The following is a 17853-nucleotide window of genomic DNA, read 5'->3' as shown; positions in this document are numbered from 1 at the left end:
ATTCCTCTTTAATTATGAATGACATGTTTTAGTTAAAATATTGCTTACTCTGTTTATGATCTATTCAATAAAAAATGGCATTCTTTCTTTTCTGTTGCATTCTAAAATTAGTATTTGTACTTGTAGGTGAATAGAAAGAGTTGTTAAGTAGGCTAATTTTCTTACTCTTCTGCTATTTAAAAATAAGGCAGGATGGGCCCCTGGGTGGCTTAGTCGGTTAAGCATCCAACTGTTGGTTTTGGCTCATATCATGGTCTCAGGGTTTCTGAGTTCAGGCCCCACTTGGGCTCTGTGCTGACAGCGTGGAGCGTGCTTGGGATTCTCTCTGCCCCTCTCTCTTTGTCCCTCCCCCGCCTATGCTGTCTCTCTCAAAGAAACTTAAATAAACTTAAAAAAAATAAGGCAGGGATTAAGGCTTGTTAGGTTTTGAGTAATTTCTGAATTTTAGGTATAGGCTAATTTTCCCATTGTATACAATCTAAGCTCAATATTGCACATAAATTAGGATATGTAAATAATTGTATTATGGAAAGAATGATGGCAAGAATCTACCAGTAGTTAACCTTTCCAAGTTTTAGTTATGCCATTCATAAAGTGGTAGTAATACCTACTTGAAAGGGTTTTTGATCTAGAATAGATATGATCATATATTGAACATAACTAATTTGTACTCTAAAGATTTATAGAAAGTACAAGTAAGGTAACAATAGCTGTACAAAGAGTAAAGTTAATAGTAGTATAGTTATAATGAGATTGTAGTGTAGTAGTGTCGATACAAGAAGTAAAAAATGTTTTTATTTCACCTTGTGATTAAAAAATTTTTAAGTCCAGCTATTACCAAACACCTAAAAACACTTATTTAAATACACTGTGCTGTAAATACATTGGTCTAATATCGTTCCATGATTGTTATAGTATTGTTATATGTATATATATCACACTAAACTGTTGTCCTTAACCTTTTCCTTGCCCCAGCCTCCACATCAGAATGTATTTTTTAGGAGTATATAGCCATGCCAGGCATAGTGGTGTGTATTTTAATGCCACCACTGTGCTGGAGCACTAAAATTAAAAGTCTAGAATTGTGCTTATTTAGTGACTTAAGATGGATAACCATAGTAGGTCTGCAGATTAGGTTAATTTGACAGATTTTTGCATTTAAAGTACTCTGAGCTGTTACTACTTCTAAGCAGAATAGATACAATATCTATGTTCATATTGAACAGAGATAGCAGGTGAGGATTATTTATAAATTGGTGAGTTCTAGAACCATTAGAGTGATTGTTTAGTGTGTTAAAGTTTAACCAGGAGTAAATGACAGTAAATTTGTTAACACAAAATTTTTAATTTAGTTTTTAAAAAGATTTTTTTTTTGTTTATTTTGAAAGAGAATGTGCGCAAGTGAGCGCATGTAGGGGAGAGGCAGAGAGAGAGAGAGAGAGAGACAGAGAGAGAGAGAGAGAGAGAGGCAGAGGCAGAATCTGAAGCATGCTCCAGGCTGTCTACGCAAAGCCCTACATGGGGCTCTCAAACTCATGAACCGTGAGATCGTGACTTGAGCCGGAGTCATATGCTCAACTGACTGAGCCATCCACATGCCCCTAAAATTTTTAATTTTAAAATAATTAGATGGGATCTTGTAAGTTCTGATATTTCAACTTAAATACATACCTCAACTAAATACTTTCCCTTTTGCTATTCCAAGGTAACAAAGCAATAGTGGCTATAGAGAAGATTGTAAGATTTAAACAAAATTTTTATATTTTTTTTATTTATTTTTGAGAGCGGGGAGGGGCAGAGAGAGAGAGGGAGACACAGGATCCGAAGCAGGCTCCAGGCTAAGAATAATTTAAGCAACAAAATAAAGTAGTACAGGTATAAAAATAAATATTTGAGTCATACTGATATGAATAAATAATTGAATGACAAAAGAAAAAAATATCTCCCAAGTAGAATTCCAAATAATTTATGTAAATATTCTGCCCTCAAGAAGAGAACCTAACTCTCCACTCCTTAAGTATGTACTGTGCATAGTGACTTCTTTTCAAAAAATACAGTATAGAAAGGGTGAGGAAAAAAGAATACAGTGGAGAAACCTGACAAATACCTCAGCCAGGTGATCAAGTCAATATTGACAGCACTAAATCATATTAACAGTATATACCCTTGGTATAACATGATAAAAATGGTACTTTACCTCTGTGTTCTCCCCAAACCCCAACCTAATAAGGAGGAAAACATCAGATAAATTCCAGTAAAGAAAAATCTATTAATACCTGACCAGTACTCCTCAAAATTGCCCAGGTCATCAACAATAAGGAAAGTTAGGTCAGAGAAACTGCCACAGCTAAGAGAAGCCTAAGGAGACACGAAAATTAAATCTAATTGGTATTCTAAAGGGATTTCAGAACAGAAAAAAAGATACTGGGTAAAAGCTAATAAATAAAGTGTAGATTTTAGATAATAATAATGTATTAATATTGATTTATAAATTGTAATATGGTAACATAAGATTAATAATAGATAAATGGGAATTCTAGAATATATTCTTGATTTTTCAATAAATCTAAAAGTGTTCTTAAAACAACTATTTAGAACTGCCTAGGTGGCTCAGTTGGTTAAACGTAAACTTGATTTTGGCTCAGGTCATGATCTCATGGTCATTGAGACAGAAACCCCACATCAGGCTCGTTGACTGTGCACTGGGGGTGGAGCCTGCTTAAGATTCTCTCCCTCTCTGCCTGCCGCTCCTTGCTCTCTTTCTCAAAAGAAAAAAAAATAAGTAAAACATTAAAAATTTTTTTAAATAAAATAAAAATTAAATCTTACAATCTTGGGGCGCCTGGGTGGCTCAGTTAGTTGAGCATCCAACTTTGGCTTAGGTCATGGTATCACAGCTCGTGGGTTTGAGCTCCACATCACACTCACTGCTGTCAGAGCAGAGCCCACTTCAGATCCTCTGTCTCTTCCTCTTCTTGTGTGCGCTCTCATGCCCTCTCTCTCTCTCAGATATAAACAAACATTTAAAAATATATTTTAGCTTTGGCCATCGGGAACCTATCTTTTCCCTCGTATATCCCAATAAGGTGGTGTATTTGTGTGTGTGTGTGTGTGTGTGTGTGTGTGTGTGAGTTTCTTTCTTTCTTTTTCTTTCTTTCTTTCTTTCTTTCTTTCTTTCTTTCTTTCTTTCTTTCATTCATTCATTCATTCATTCATTCATTCATTCATTACAAAATACTACAGACTCTTTACTTATTTCGTACCCCATTCCTAGAATTGTTTTTGGAGAATGGTGTTAGAAGCCTGTATTTGGGTATGATGTGTGCTCATTGCTACTGGGGTATGTTATTTTATTTAGCTGTCTCAGCTGACAGAGTAAGAAAATACGTATGTGTATACTAACCTGTATATATACACATATCCATAAGTATTTCTATGTGTAATCATCTGTATCTATACTAAGCTAAACATGAGTTCATGTTTTGAGTCTCCTTCCAATCCATTATATTACCACTGGATTATTCTAGCTCCTCCTCTTGCTTATCTGTAAATACCCACTGCAGCACTGACAAACATGGCCATCCATCACCCATTTATTTAATTGTTTAATTCCATTATAATTTTTTTAGTGTTTATTTATTTTTGAGAGAGAGAGAGTGAGAGAGAGCGCGCGCGCGCACGAGCTGGGGAGAGACAGAGAAAGAATCTGAAATAGGTTCCAGGCTCTGAGCTGTCAGCACGGAACCTGATGTGGGGCTCAAACTCAGGACGGTGAGATCATGACCTGAGCCAAAGTCGGATGCTTAACTGAGTGATCCACCCAGGCGCCCCTGTTTAATTCCAGTATAAATGTATAGCAGTATTAGAATTGTTAATTTTTACTCTAATGGGAAATAACTGTCAGCGTAAGTGCTTATGTGCAGAATATTTTGCCTTTAGTCTTAGAGATGCCACTCATTTCCAAAGGTCCTAGGTTAGGACCTTTTCCTTTTTACCCCCTCAGTGAGGTTTATAATACAGTTAGATCTTTTGTTTGTTTATATTCCTTCCTAGGGATTCCCTGAACTTCTAAATGATTTTTTTTTTTTAATTTGTATACCTTTACAGTTCATTCTTTGTCCTTCAAAAGTTTTATGGATTTTGCCAGATGCATGATGTATGCATCCTAGATTACAGTATCCTGTAGAAAAATTTCACTGGTGATATTATTTCAATAATAATTACAAAGGTGATTTAAAAAAATCACCTTTGTATCATATTCAAACCTCTTCTCTTCCCCTGAACTTCTGATCTTTTTATTGTCTTTTAGTTTTACCCTTTATAAAATGTATAATTGGAATCATAAAATGTAGCCTTATCACACTGAAGAAATTTACGTTTTAAATGTTCTTTTCTAGTATCCTTAGAAACTTTGTCTTGGAATGACCATGATTTAAGTCTAGTTCAGACTTCCACCTAATGTAACACCTCTATAGTATCCTTTGATGGTGGTCATTCAGTGTCTGTTTGAACTTAACTAGTTAAGAGTTTGCAACTTTATGAAACCTTTGCTGTATTGAGCCTCAGATTCTTCCCTAGAACTTCTACTCAGTGATGTTTGACTTTGGGGTGACTTGGAATGTCTCTTCCATTTTCTACACAGCAGGCTTTCATATCTCGAAGACAGTTTTAGTATGTTCTTTTGTGTTAGCTACATTTCTTTAACTTTTTTGCGTTTCAGAACCCTAGCTGGTTAACAACTTCTGAGTATACTGTAGTACTAAATATGGTGTTCAGAATGTAATCTTATACATCAGCTACATAGCTTTCTGTATTGTTTCTTTTGCCACTTTCTCGTTTATCTTACACACTGCAGCCTTATTATTAGCCTTCCAAATGCAAATGTGTTCTTATATCATCATTGTTGAAAATTTGCAGTTGCTCCTTATTGTATTAGAGTGGTATTTATTTATGAAGGACATGTTTCAGAATTATCTGTAGAGTTTTGTTTTTTTTTTAATTTTTAAAAAATCTTTATTCACTTTTGAGAGACAGAGACAGAGCATGAGCGGGGTAGGAGCAGAGAGAGAGGGGGACCCAGAATCCGAAGCCGGCTCCAGGCTCTGAGCACTCAGTGCAGAGCCTGACGTGGGGCTCGGACCCACGAACTGTGAGATCATGACCTGAGCCGAAGTGGGACGCTCAACCGACTGAGCCACCCAGGTGCCCCTGTTTTTGTTAAAAAAAAATTTTTTTTTTTTAACGTTTATTTATTTTTGAGACAGAGAGAGACAGAGCATGAACGGGGGAGGGTCAGAGAGAGAGGAAGACACAGAATCTGAAACAGGCTCCAGGCTCTGAGCCATCAGCCCAGAGCCTGACGCGGGGCTTGAACTCACAAACCACGAGATCATGACCTGAGCCGAAGTCGGACGCTTAACCGACTGAGCCACCCAGGCGCCCCTGTTTTTGTTTTTAAATACAGATGCTCAAGCTGTGTCTCCTGGGGATTCTGGAAATGGAAAGTGATTTTAGAGAGTCTTATTTTGTAAGAGAGGAAATTGAAGGCCTGATAGGCTGATCTGTTTGATTTTGATCATAGCTTGTCAGAATGGGACTAGAACCCATATGTCTTGGTCCTACTGGATCTACAGTTCTTTCATTTCAAGATTTTTATTTTGTGTTCTCAGCTTGCCCTAAGCTGTATTTTCTCTGTACTATCACTGTTATCTCAGTGTACATGCCACTTAACCTGCCTCTGTGCTTTTCCTTGCACTGTTTGTTCTACCTGGAATATCTTAACCTTCTTTCCTATTGAATTATCATAAATTTTCAGAGTTTACTTGGTTTTTACTTCTTATATAAAATATTGTTTGAGTCTCTCAGGAATGATCATTCTGTTCATAACATGCTTATGCACTTATGATTAGTCAAATTTTACGTGTTTTTCTCTTGCAGTATATTAATCATTACAGTTTTTGCCAGTTTTAGGAATTGAATAGGAATTTTAGAAGCTTTCTTGCTTTTCAGTATTTACTATTTTTTTAATGTTTAATTTGAGAGAGAGAGGGAGAGAGTATGTGGACGCATGTGTGAGTGGGGGAGGGGCAGAGAGTGAGGGAGAGAGAGAATCGCAAGCAGGCTCCGTGCTGTCAGTGCAGAGCCCAACATGGCTCAATCTGTCATGAACCACGAGATCAGGACCTGAGTCGAAGTTAAGAGTTGGGCGCTTAACAGACTGAGCCACCCAGGCACCCCTTTTTTCCCCCATATTTAAATAAGCAACTACCACATACACACGTACACTCTCTTACCTAAATTGTAACGATCAAGATGTAGGGTTGCATGGTTTTTATAGTTGTACCCTTCAGACTGGCTTACATAGTGCTATGTACAGTGAGCATACTTGGTAGGTGTTTGAATGGGTTTATGTAAGTTTAAGCTATTATTACGTGTTTTTTAGCAGGTATTTCACACGTTAGCATCATAATTGAACTTAGGATCAGTTGGGAGGCTCACAATTTTCTGTTCCTGTTAAGGCAAGTTCATGCCATTCTGTACTTGTTTGACTGTTCTGTAGTTCATTTCCATACTTTCTGCTCATGTGGTTAAATTTCATCATTTCTAGTATTCTGACTTGTTATTTTTTAATCTTGAGATTTTTCATCTACAGTATTTGCTATCCTCAGCTTCATGTCATCCATAAACTTGGTAAGTTTGCCATTTATTCTGTCCCTCTAAGTCTTACATGTGGAAAAAGACCAACCTGTATGTATCTTTAGCATCCCTAAAAACTCACAAGAACATACATACCGTTATAACAGTGTTCTGTATGCAGTTGTTTAACAGCTAAAAAGTCATCCAAATGACTATTCACTTCCTATTTTCTTTTGTGGGTTTTTATTTTTTAATCTTTATGAGCACTTTCTATGTCTCTTGAATCTTAATATGCTGTGGGACAGTATTAAAGAAGTAGAAAAATGGCCTTCCTCTCAAGCGTAGCACACTACAATAAATAAGACATACATTTTAAAAACTAGTTGGGTAGGTGCATCTAAAAATTACTGCCTTCGGGAATATACTATCTGGTGACCTAGAGCCAGAATAGCCAATTTCTTCATAAACCATACAGATTATTATATTTCACACAATTTCTTTTTGGAAGTAAGGTCTGTGAGAGAAAAGCCATTAATGTGTCATGAGTAGACATTGTGAAGTAGGGGAAACTTATCCCTTAGATCTTCTTAAATACCTTCCTCTCTGAGAGCAGTTACTTGGCATACTTTTTGCTATGGGCGGAGCTGATAAAACCCAGGTATCAGATAGGATTCTCTATGAAGAAAAGAATGACTTGATGCTGTATTTATGAATACAATATGAATGACTTCATTTCCAACTCAGAAAGAATGTGAAATGAGTGACCAGAATTTTTTTGTATTTTATTATTTAATTTTAATTCCAGTATAGTTAATAAAATGCTGTATTAGTTTCAGGTGTACAATATCATGATTTAACACTTCCATGCATCACCTGGTGCTCATGACGCCTAGTTCTCTCATTAATCCCCATCACCTATTTCACCCATCCCATCACCTGCCTCCCCCCTAGTAACCATCAGTTTGTTCTCTATAGTTAAGAGTCTGTTTCTTCGTTTCTCTCTTTCTCTATTTTTCCCCTTTGCTAATTTGTTTTATTTCTTAAATTCCACATATGAATGAAATCTTTGTCTTCCTCTGTGTTATTTCACTTACCATTATACAATGACCAGAACTGAACAAATATTTTATAATCCTAGAATTTTGCACTGTGAAAAAGCTTTTGCAATTATGTACTTGGTCCATTTTTCTAATTTTGTAGCTGGGAAAGCTAAGGCCTAAGGTTTAGTGATTTGAGGAAAATCCCACAGTTTCTGTTAGAGCTGGGATTTGAACCAGGACTCCTGTGTGAATATTAAATAAAGTTCTAAATGTAGAAGTGTTCCCTCTGTAACATCTTCTTCCTAGAAAACTTTCCCTTTTAAAAAAATGTGCAGTTTCTTGTGCATGTAACAGTAATGAAATATTTACATACAGATATGGAATAATTTTGAAATCAAACAGTTTATAATTGTTTAACCACAATCCAGGTTAAGAAATACAATATGGAGGCACCTGGGTGGCTCAGTCAGTTGAGTGTCTGTTGATTTCAGCTCAGGTCATGATCTCATGGTCATGATCCCATGTGAGTCCCACATTGGGCTCTGCACTGGGGTGGAGCCTGGTTAAGAGTCTCAATCTCCCTTCCCCCCTCACCCTCCCCTGCTTGTGTACTCTCTCATTTGCTGTTTTAAAAGGTTTTACCATTTAGGGTGTATCCCTAAATAATAAAATTTAGTTAAGAAAAATGTTTTTAATGTTTATTTTTGAGAGAGGGAGAGACAGAGTGCAAGCTGGGGAGGGGCAGAGAGAGAAGGGGAGACACAGAATCCGAAGCAGGCTCCAGGCTCCGAGCTGTCCACACAGCCTGACACGGGGCTCGAACTCACAAACCGTGAGATCATGACCTGAGCTAAAGTTGGACGCTCAACCGACTGAGCCACCCAGGCGCCCCAAAATTTAGTTTAGTTTATGTACCACACTGCATGTACTCTTTTGTGGTATGTTTGTGATCTTAATCTGGGTTGATTTACATAGATGTACTTCGTTCATTTTCTTTGCTGTATAGTGTTCCATTGTATATCTAAACCACAGTTTATCCATTCTGCTTAGATGGACATTTGGATTATTTCTGGTTTGGGATCATGAATAGGTTATAGGTCTGCTATAAATATATGCTTCTGTGTATATTCAAGAGTTTCTTGAAGTAAGATACCCACATATGGGATATCTGGGTCTTGGGCGTATGTGCATCTTCAGTGTACTAGTTAATTATGAACTGAGATATACTAGTCCATTCTGAGAGGGCTGTTTACTTCCTTTTCACCCTTATTCCTGGGGTGTAGCCCTTTAGGATCCAAGGCCAAAGCATAGGCTTGTTTCCCAGGGCCTCTATCTTTGGTAGGTCCTAGACTCCCTAGACTCTCTGTGTCTTACTTTCTTGTATGTTTGGTAATTTTTAAATGTGAGCTTTTACTTTCTTTGGAAAACTCTTAATGGGTTATCTTTGAGGCCTGGGGTAAAGATGAATTCATCCAGAGAAGATTGCATTTGCTTCTGTGGATATCTTGGTGGGGGATGGGTTTGTATGCATCAGTCCAGAAGCACTGCTTTAAACAATAGTCATGGTTCTTTAAGGCCACCCAGGTGATATGATTTGGACTGTCTTATGGTAACAGCATTTTGTGGTTGAAAATTTTATCTGCAGCTTTTCTTAGTCCCAAAGCAACTTTTCTATGGGATGGGAGTGAGGGGTAGATGAGCCTGAGGGAAGAACATCTCCTATTAGACTATCTGCCTCAGTGGCTTTGATTTTTGTTTCCTGGGCAAGTGAAATATAGAAAATTGAGCCCAAGCTTACATGGTCCAGTACCTGCCATCAAGGCAAAAGCAGATTTGTGCTGTTTGACACTCCTAATTTGTGCCTTCAGTTAGATTTTGGCCTGATAATAAAAAGTCTTAGCATCTTAACAGTTCTTCCATGATTTTAAAATAAACGGGTACTGTACATGATTTTTTCTTAACTTGTCTTTAATTCAGGGTTTTTAGTTATTTTCAATACAGAATTGATCTTTGTACTTGGCAAAGGCATATTATCAGAAGCTGAGGTATTTCCATCTTAACACAGAATATCATAAAAGGTTTTTTGATCATCTAATTTTCATAGTGAGAAATCATTTATGAATTATTGAATTTTTGCTTTTCTGTAGTTTCAGTGTTTGAAACTCTTCACGAAGGAAGAGAAAGTATCACAGCTTTTGTTTCACTAAATTGATAATTTTAAGATATGTATGTTCTGCTCATATCAAAATAATTTTTGTTAAATTATGTATGTGTTGAGCTCAGTATTTTGCAGAAAGTAGAAATACCTTACTTGATTGAAATGATGGTGTAGAGTAAATTGAAGCATTTTCCCTTAAATTGTTTTATGCTGGTAAGTTGTTAGGATGGAATTTGTTACCATTTAAAATTGCCTGATTGTTATTCCTGAGAACTGATTCATTTTATATAGTTTTTATCCTGTTGAAAATAATATCCACTGTATGTCTTGTTCTTCTTCCTCTCGCTCTTACTTCCTCCTTGCTCACCAGTGCACACATGTGAAAACATTGGTTGGCTTATAAGTTTTTCTATACTCCTTTCCCTTTTCTTTGTACAATTTAAATGAATAAATTTATTTTTAAATCAACTCCCTTTAGTTTTTTCAGTGTTTAATCAAGTTCAATGTTCATAGGATAATCAAGTTGTTCTTTTTCAGTAGCAAAGCATAATGAATAGCTTCTCCATTACTCAGTTTTTATTTAGAAAAGATATAAAAGTTAGAAAAGCTAGAAGGATAGTATGCCCTTCAGCTAAATTCATTAGTCAACAGCTTAACATTAAAAAATTTTTTTAATGTTTATATTTGAGAGAGTGTGGGGGAGAGGCAGAGAGAGGGGGAGAGGCAGAGAGAGAGGGAGACACAGAATCTGAAGCATGCTCCAGGCTCTGAACTGTCAGCACAGTGTCCAATGTGGGGCTCAAACTCATGAGCCGTGAGATCATGACCTGAACTGAAGTCATGTGCTCAACGGACTGAGCTACCCCAGCGCTCTTTAGCTTAACATTTTATAGTATTCTCTCCCTTTCTCCCTTTCCCCTCATGTTCCCTCCCGTCCTATGTACTATAAACTTTTCTTTCTTTTTCTTTTTTTTTTTTTGTTGAGCCATTTAAAAGTATATTATAGATTCATTACCCTTACACTTCAGTATACATCTCCTAAAAATTAGAATATTTTCCTGCATAACCTTAAATACCTTATTATACCCCAGCAGTCTGGCATTGATGCAATAAAATGATATAATTTATAATCCATATTTAAATTTTTTCCATCTATCCCCAAAAATGTCCCCTGAAATGTCCATTTTTTCCTCCTGTGAGACCTAATTCATGATCATATGTTACATTTGATTGTCATATCTCTGCATCTTTAATCTAGAGCAAGGCCTAGCAGACTTTTCTTTGGAGATCAGCTGTACTTTGCAACTATTCCACTCTGTCATTGTTGCTAAAAAAGCAGCCATGGACATTATGTAAACGGATGAGTGTGATTATGTTCTAATAAAACTCTGTTTATAAAAACAGGCTAAAGGCTGTAGACCTCTTGTCTAGAATAGCTTTCTATATTTTTTTGTCTTTAATGACACTATTTAATGACTGAACAATCAGGTCAACTTTTTGGCAGGATGCCCCCCAACTTGGGTTTTTAAAAATGTTCCCTCATTGTTTTTTTAAGATAGCAAATGCCATGCAACCTTAAGAGTTGTTTCCACAATAGAAATGGAAATCTAATTTCTTGGGAAAGATTCTCGTTTAGTTGAAAATAAAATCTTATTCTTTCTTCCTTTGTCTCTCTTAAAGTGTGTATAGAAATTGGACATTAAAATGAAACTTCTAGACTGCTAATTTCTTGGTATTCTCTTGTAGACACCAAAAATTTTACCTATATATACTCTTTTATATAAATGTGTTATATTCACAGATGTAAATAAAGAATTCAAGAGGGCTTGGATAATGAACGGTAGTGAAATAACTTAGATTTAGAATTGAAGAGTATTTATATTTTAGTCAAATATAATTCCATAATATAAAAGCTAAAGTCTTATGTTGAAGACATGCGACAATAAAATTAACAATTCTTTGCCACAGGTAAGCCTACTATTTTTAGCACTGGATTCATTTTTAGAAATAAATGTTTTTTGATAGATTTAATACAGAGTTGTCCTTGTGGGAATGATGTTACTATATTTGCATTCATACAAAAGTATATACATTTAAAAAAATCATTCTACAGATTACTTTGTTGAATGAGTAGCAAAAGTGTGAAAGTAGCATGTTTTACTGGAATTAAAGAGTGTGAGTATTTTTAGTGCTTGAATTTCCTTTAAATATCTGTATGAATATCTGTGGTTGGGTGCTATACTGCCTTCATTTATTAGTTTTGACTAAGACAATGTTTTTCTTCATATTGTGCCTTTATCACAATTTGATTCTTGTTTGACTCTTGACCCTGTAAAACAAATCTGTTTCCTTTTCTGCATAGCTGTGTATTAAATAAAGATTGAAACAGTATTCTACTGGAGGATTTAATTTCTTGGCTAAATATTCTTAGAGTCTTTAACCATTCTTTACCTCACATCTCCACAATAAATGGCTATATGATCTTGACAGATTACTTACTCTGTGCCTTGGTTTCCTTATTTGTAAAATAGACATAATACCTATCTTACAAGTTTATAATGAGGACTGTGTTATTACACTTAAAATACAACGTCTGGCTTATAGTATACATTCAGTAAATGTTAGACACTATTGTTATTTCTTATTCTATACTTTCTCATCCATCTTGTCTTTTCATGAACCTGTTTGTCTCTCGTAAAGCAGAACTGAATATAGTAAGAGGGATGATCTGACCAGTCCAGGAGGAATACAATGGTAACATCCTCCATTAAGTTGAAGTTTTCTTATTTTAATTCATTGTGGAGAATTTCAGACTTACAAAAATGTACACTAATATGATGGACCCTCACATACCCATCCCCTGTCCCCAACAAAATGGCCAATCCTGTCCATTCAGTCCTATATAGCTTTTTTTCTCCCTCTTTGGTGTAATTGTAGCTCCTCTGTTATACCTAAAGTCCATGCCCGATTTACTTTGATAATTACTAAAGCTTTAGCATCTTATTTTCTTAGTAAATAATTATGAAATTAATGAACAAATGAATCCTGCCTTGATTGATGTGTGGATCAGCTTCCAGTAGTTTGTTTTTGGAAGTTAAGTGGGTGGGTAGGTGGGATTGAAAATATGTTTGCTTGTATCATATTTTTAAAATTTTTTTCATATTTTTTTTTTTTAAAGATGTCACCCCAGGTTTTTACAGTTCCTTCCATTTCTGTATGGGGATATATGTGGTAATCTTACTGGTAAAATCTCTGAATACTCTAGGAAATAATTCAAATTAGGTGGACTAGAAGACTTGAATTTACTATTTTCTCAATATTTCTTAATTTTCTTAATATTTCTTAATTTCACTTAATCTGGATTTTAAGACTTTTACCAATGTTTATTATAGGCCTTTCAATTTGATAATCATTTTATCTTGATAAAAGAGAAGCAAATAGAGGTTGAAGAATTATACTTTGTCATATCTGTTGAAATATTTTTTTAAAGTCAGAGTTATTGTGGAATACTTTAAGTACACTAAAAATTGTTAACAATTTATTGGTTTCAAAGAGAGGCTTTCTTCCTAGTGGCAACAACTGGCTATAGCACTTTAAAAAAAATTTTTTTTTAGTGTTTTTATTTATTTTTAAGAGAGAGAGAGAGAGAGAGAGAGAGCAGGGGAGGGGCAGAGAGAGTGAGGGAGACACAGAATCTGCAGCAGCTTCAGGCTCTGAGCTGTCAGCACAGGGCCCAAAGCAGGGCTCAAATTCACAAGCCATGAAATCATGACTTGAGCTGAAGTCACACGCTCAACCGACTGAGCCACCCAGGTGCCCTGACTGTAGCACTTTTTTTCAAGCCTGTGCTTATTTTTTCTATAACTCTGTTCTTGTTCCTTATTAATTGTTAACCGTGCTTTCAACAGTTTGCTGAAAATTTAATAGGCTCATAGCCATTTTTATATTGATGATACAGAAGTATGCAACTCTTTCTTAAAACAGAGATCATGTTATAGAGACACCATGAGAAGTCTTTTGTTGTTCACTTAGTGGGGAAGGACTTCTGAAGTTGAAGTGTGGCAGGCAGTTCAGAGTATTGTAGAGAGGATAGGTTCCAGTACTCAGCTCACTACCATCACATTAAGATTGAGCCTGGGTGAGCCTGCCTGGTGGAAACAGCCAGCATAGGCAGGGTTTGTATGCTCCATACATTTCAAAGCAAATGAGGGCTTTGTGAAAGTGAGTTTAGACTCCGTATCTGTAACTTATCCAGCAGTGACTTAGTATGGTCCTTGCTTTCTAACTCAGTTCTAACTTTTCAATGAAGTATCTTTAGCTTCAGAGGAATTTACCCTTCAATGTTAGCAGTTTTTACCTTAATATAAACATTTCAAGAACAAGAATAACGTATGTTTTTTAGGCAGGGCGCTTAAAAAGTGTCCTGGTGAAGAATGTCATGTTGGAATTATGCCATGGCTGTGAACCTTAGAATTACATTGTCTTACCTTTGAAATTTCTGCTAGTTTGCAGACTTCTGAACTTAAAAGAGACTTTGGTTGCACAGAACATCTGTTTATTCATTTGTTCAATCAAAAAATATTTATTGATCATCTATATGCTGGGAAGTGTGTTGCACAGTGGATAAAACAGTGAACTTCTCAGATGTGTTTGCCATTATGGAGTTTACAGTCTAGTGGGAAATGGAGTGAAATTTATTTGAAGCCATAAAGAAAATTATGTTTTACTTACACGTTAAGGACTTAACCACTTAGTTTGAAGCAAACTTGGAATGACTTGTTCTTGATTGTTTTTGCACAATGTATTCGAACATTCAGGATTTTGGGGTAACATATTTCCATATGTATGTGTATCAACATGTGAAAATAGACATCAGTCAGAGAAGCAGGACAATTTGTACCAACAAGAGAGAGAGAGAGAGATAAAGAGAATTAACTAGTATACACATACCATCGTGAGATTTCAGGATAATGACAGACAGTAGATTTGTCTGGGTAAAACTATATGTCAGTTGTGCTAAACAGACCTTTGTAGATAGGGAGTAAATATCTTTAAGGCCTTTCTTCTTTAAAAGTGTTCAGTAGTTAAGAATTGCCTAGAAAGTAAACTTCCTGTGTGGGAGTATAATAGAGTAAACGAAAACCATGACACCTAAGATCATATCTGAATTATTTGACAGTTTCCTGTAACTCTGGGCAAGAAAATGTACTTCGGATTCCTTACTCCCAACAGAGTACAACAGAGGGGCTGGATTTGCTGATTCCTCCTAGTGCTAAAACCTCATGATTTTATTTTATTTTTATTTAGCAGTTTCCTAATGACTTTGTTGGAAAGTCAAGATGCCTTCTTATTTTCTTTACTTGTTCAGGTTCAAGAATTAAAAACTTAAGATGGGGGAATAAGGCTTTGCTTTCTCTAACTGATATTTTCTGACTAGGTACTTCGTAACTCAGGAAGACCTCATTTATTCCCAGTAATATGTTTTACTAAACTCTTTCAGGTAACTTTAAAAAGACTGTGTGGCTTAATAGTAGATCATGGCTTGAACTCAGTTTTTAATTTATTGTTGTTACTAGAAAATTTTAGTGAGGTATTTTTCTTTGTCTCTGTAGTTATCAGAGACTGTTACAGACGATTGCTGTACTCGAGGCTCAGCGTTCTCAAGCAGTCCAGGACCTTGAAAGTTTAGGCAAACACCAGAAAGAAGCACTAAAAAATCCCATTGGATTTGTGGAGAAACTCCAGAAGAAGGTATATATTAGCACTGTTTTTGAGCACTGTTACTGAGAATATATTTGGTGATAACTTGATTTATTCTTTCAATATGGGTAAATATTTTTTAAGTGTTTCATTTTTTTCCCTTCTGTACCTAACCATACTACTGAAGGCAGGATGATGCCGCCGCCGCCCCCCCCCCCCCCCGCCGAACACACAAAATATACCCCAATGAAAATAGCTGGGAACTTTAATTCAATATTTATATTAGGAACTTGTTCTATTGCCTAGCCATTTTTAGGATCTTTTCCTGTTACCTTTCCCATCTTAGAGAGTATTCCTTCTTTCACGACTTCAGGATTAATAAAGTGAAAAGAAAAATTACTTTAGGGTTTATTAATTGCTTTAAATATAAGTTAGTTTTGTAATTTCCCTTGTAATATGATAGAAAATATTTGTGGTAAGAACAAAAACTATTTTAAATGTCTTTAAAGTTATGGTTGCCGAAGACATGAGGATAAGATACAAATTTTACTTAATTTTATAATGCCCTTTATTTTAGTGTAAAAATTCCTTTCAGTTTTCTTTTCCTTAAAACAGAATTTTCATATTTAACAGTTAACCATTTGAAGGTGATTCAAGGTTTTATCACTTTCTTGTATGTAAATATGGAGATAATTTAGATGTGCATTTATTACCATAGTGTGTGTCTTGAATTAGGGACCCACTGATTGTTCAATAAATTTGAGAGGTGTAATATTAATCAGCATTGTATGAAAACATTAAAACTGAAAATCTATGAAAAAGATTCTTCTTATTCACCTTAAAAAACAAAAAAAACCTATAAAGTATGACCACTGTAACATAGCTATTAGTTACCAGTTTTTAATGAGTCACAAAAAGTGGTCTACCAGGTGTTGAGGGAACAGCCCTGGGGACTTTGTTTCACTTAGTTGCATTAATTTATTATTTGGATTTCTCTAGCTGTATTATTCCTTGGCAGTCATTACTTTCTCTCCATGCTTCAGATCACTGAATATCATCATGTATATAGAATCTGTATGTTGATTTGCTAAAACTTCTAAACTTTTTAGGATCCTGTTTGCCCTCTTTGTATAGTGAGTCCACTTAGGTGTTTATTGATTCTGCATTGCCATTATTAAACATTTGCTGGTGCAAAAAGATAGAGCACTTACTGTGGTTACTTAAAATTGATTCAACTAAAACAGACGGTGATAGAAAAGTAAATATTAGTAAAAGATTTATTAAACTTGATCTTTATTCATGTTCCCTGCTGGGCAAAAATATGCAATTATGCTTATTTACTAGATTTATAGGCAGTCAGTTATTTGCTGGTTCTCCATTTCCAGGTATAATTTAGAACTGAATTTCCTTTCACTTTATCTCAGAAGCAGAGATGGGATATTGACCATCTTAACAATTTTTTATCAAAGTGTACAGAATTACATTAAATCCAGACACTTGAACAATTATGACTTACATTTCTTGCAAAGAAGTTTTTCTGCTGGATTTAATTTAGAAGTTTGATTTTTCCTTTGTGTGTGTGTGTGTTTATTCATGCATACAAATCTTCCTCAACTTAGATGGGGTTATGTCCTGATAAACCTATCTTAAGTTGAAAGTATCATAAGTCGAAATGCATTTAATACACCTATTCTACTGAACCTCATAGCTTAGCCTAGCCTACCTGAAAGGTGCTTAGAACACTTACATTAGCCTGCAGTTGGACCAAATTACTTCACACAAAGCCTGTTTTATAATAAAGTGTTGAATATCTCATGTAATTTATTGAATACTATACTGAAGGTTAAAAAGAGGATGGTTATATGGGAACAGAATGGTTGTCAGTGTATTGATTTTTTACCCTTGTGATCCTGTGGCTAACTGGGAGCTGCGGCTCACTGCCACTGCCCAGCAGCACGAGAGAGTATTGTACTACATATCGCCACCCTGGGAAAAGATCAAAATTCAAAGCACAGTTTCTATTGCATACGTCACTTTTACACCATTGTAAAGTGAAAAAATCCTAAGTTGAACCATCGTAAGTTGGGGACCATCTATACCTAATTTACCTATTTCTTTAGATTTACCATGCTATACGTTGTTGACATGTATATGTTTGTTTTAATGGACATTTAGAAACTCCTAATTGAAATAGAGGAAACTTGTGGTATATGTTGTTGTATAGAATGCAGAGAACATTTATGGCTTGTTAGCTTCCTTCAATATTACTGTCACTATTTTATTTTATTTTATTTTATTTTTTTTTTTTTTTAATTTTAT

At 35.4% G+C, this 17853-nt stretch overlaps 1 protein-coding gene across 6 annotated transcripts in view; it reads left to right on the top strand.

Annotated features, from left to right (window-relative positions):
* The window catches only part of ZZZ3 (zinc finger ZZ-type containing 3), a 113647-nt gene that overhangs the window by 73613 nt on the left and 22181 nt on the right, over positions 1-17853 (top strand). For all 6 annotated transcript variants that reach the window (XM_045477910.1, XM_045477909.1, XM_045477905.1 and 3 more), the window contains one exon: positions 15447-15585. In XM_045477910.1, coding sequence (XP_045333866.1) covers positions 15447-15585 — 139 coding nt within the window. The remainder of the gene's footprint in view (positions 1-15446; positions 15586-17853) is intronic.

The sequence above is a fragment of the Leopardus geoffroyi genome, chromosome C1 (genome assembly GCF_018350155.1).
Source record: "Leopardus geoffroyi isolate Oge1 chromosome C1, O.geoffroyi_Oge1_pat1.0, whole genome shotgun sequence".
NCBI lineage: Eukaryota > Metazoa > Chordata > Mammalia > Carnivora > Felidae > Leopardus > Leopardus geoffroyi.
This window is presented reverse-complemented; position numbering and strand designations above follow the sequence as displayed.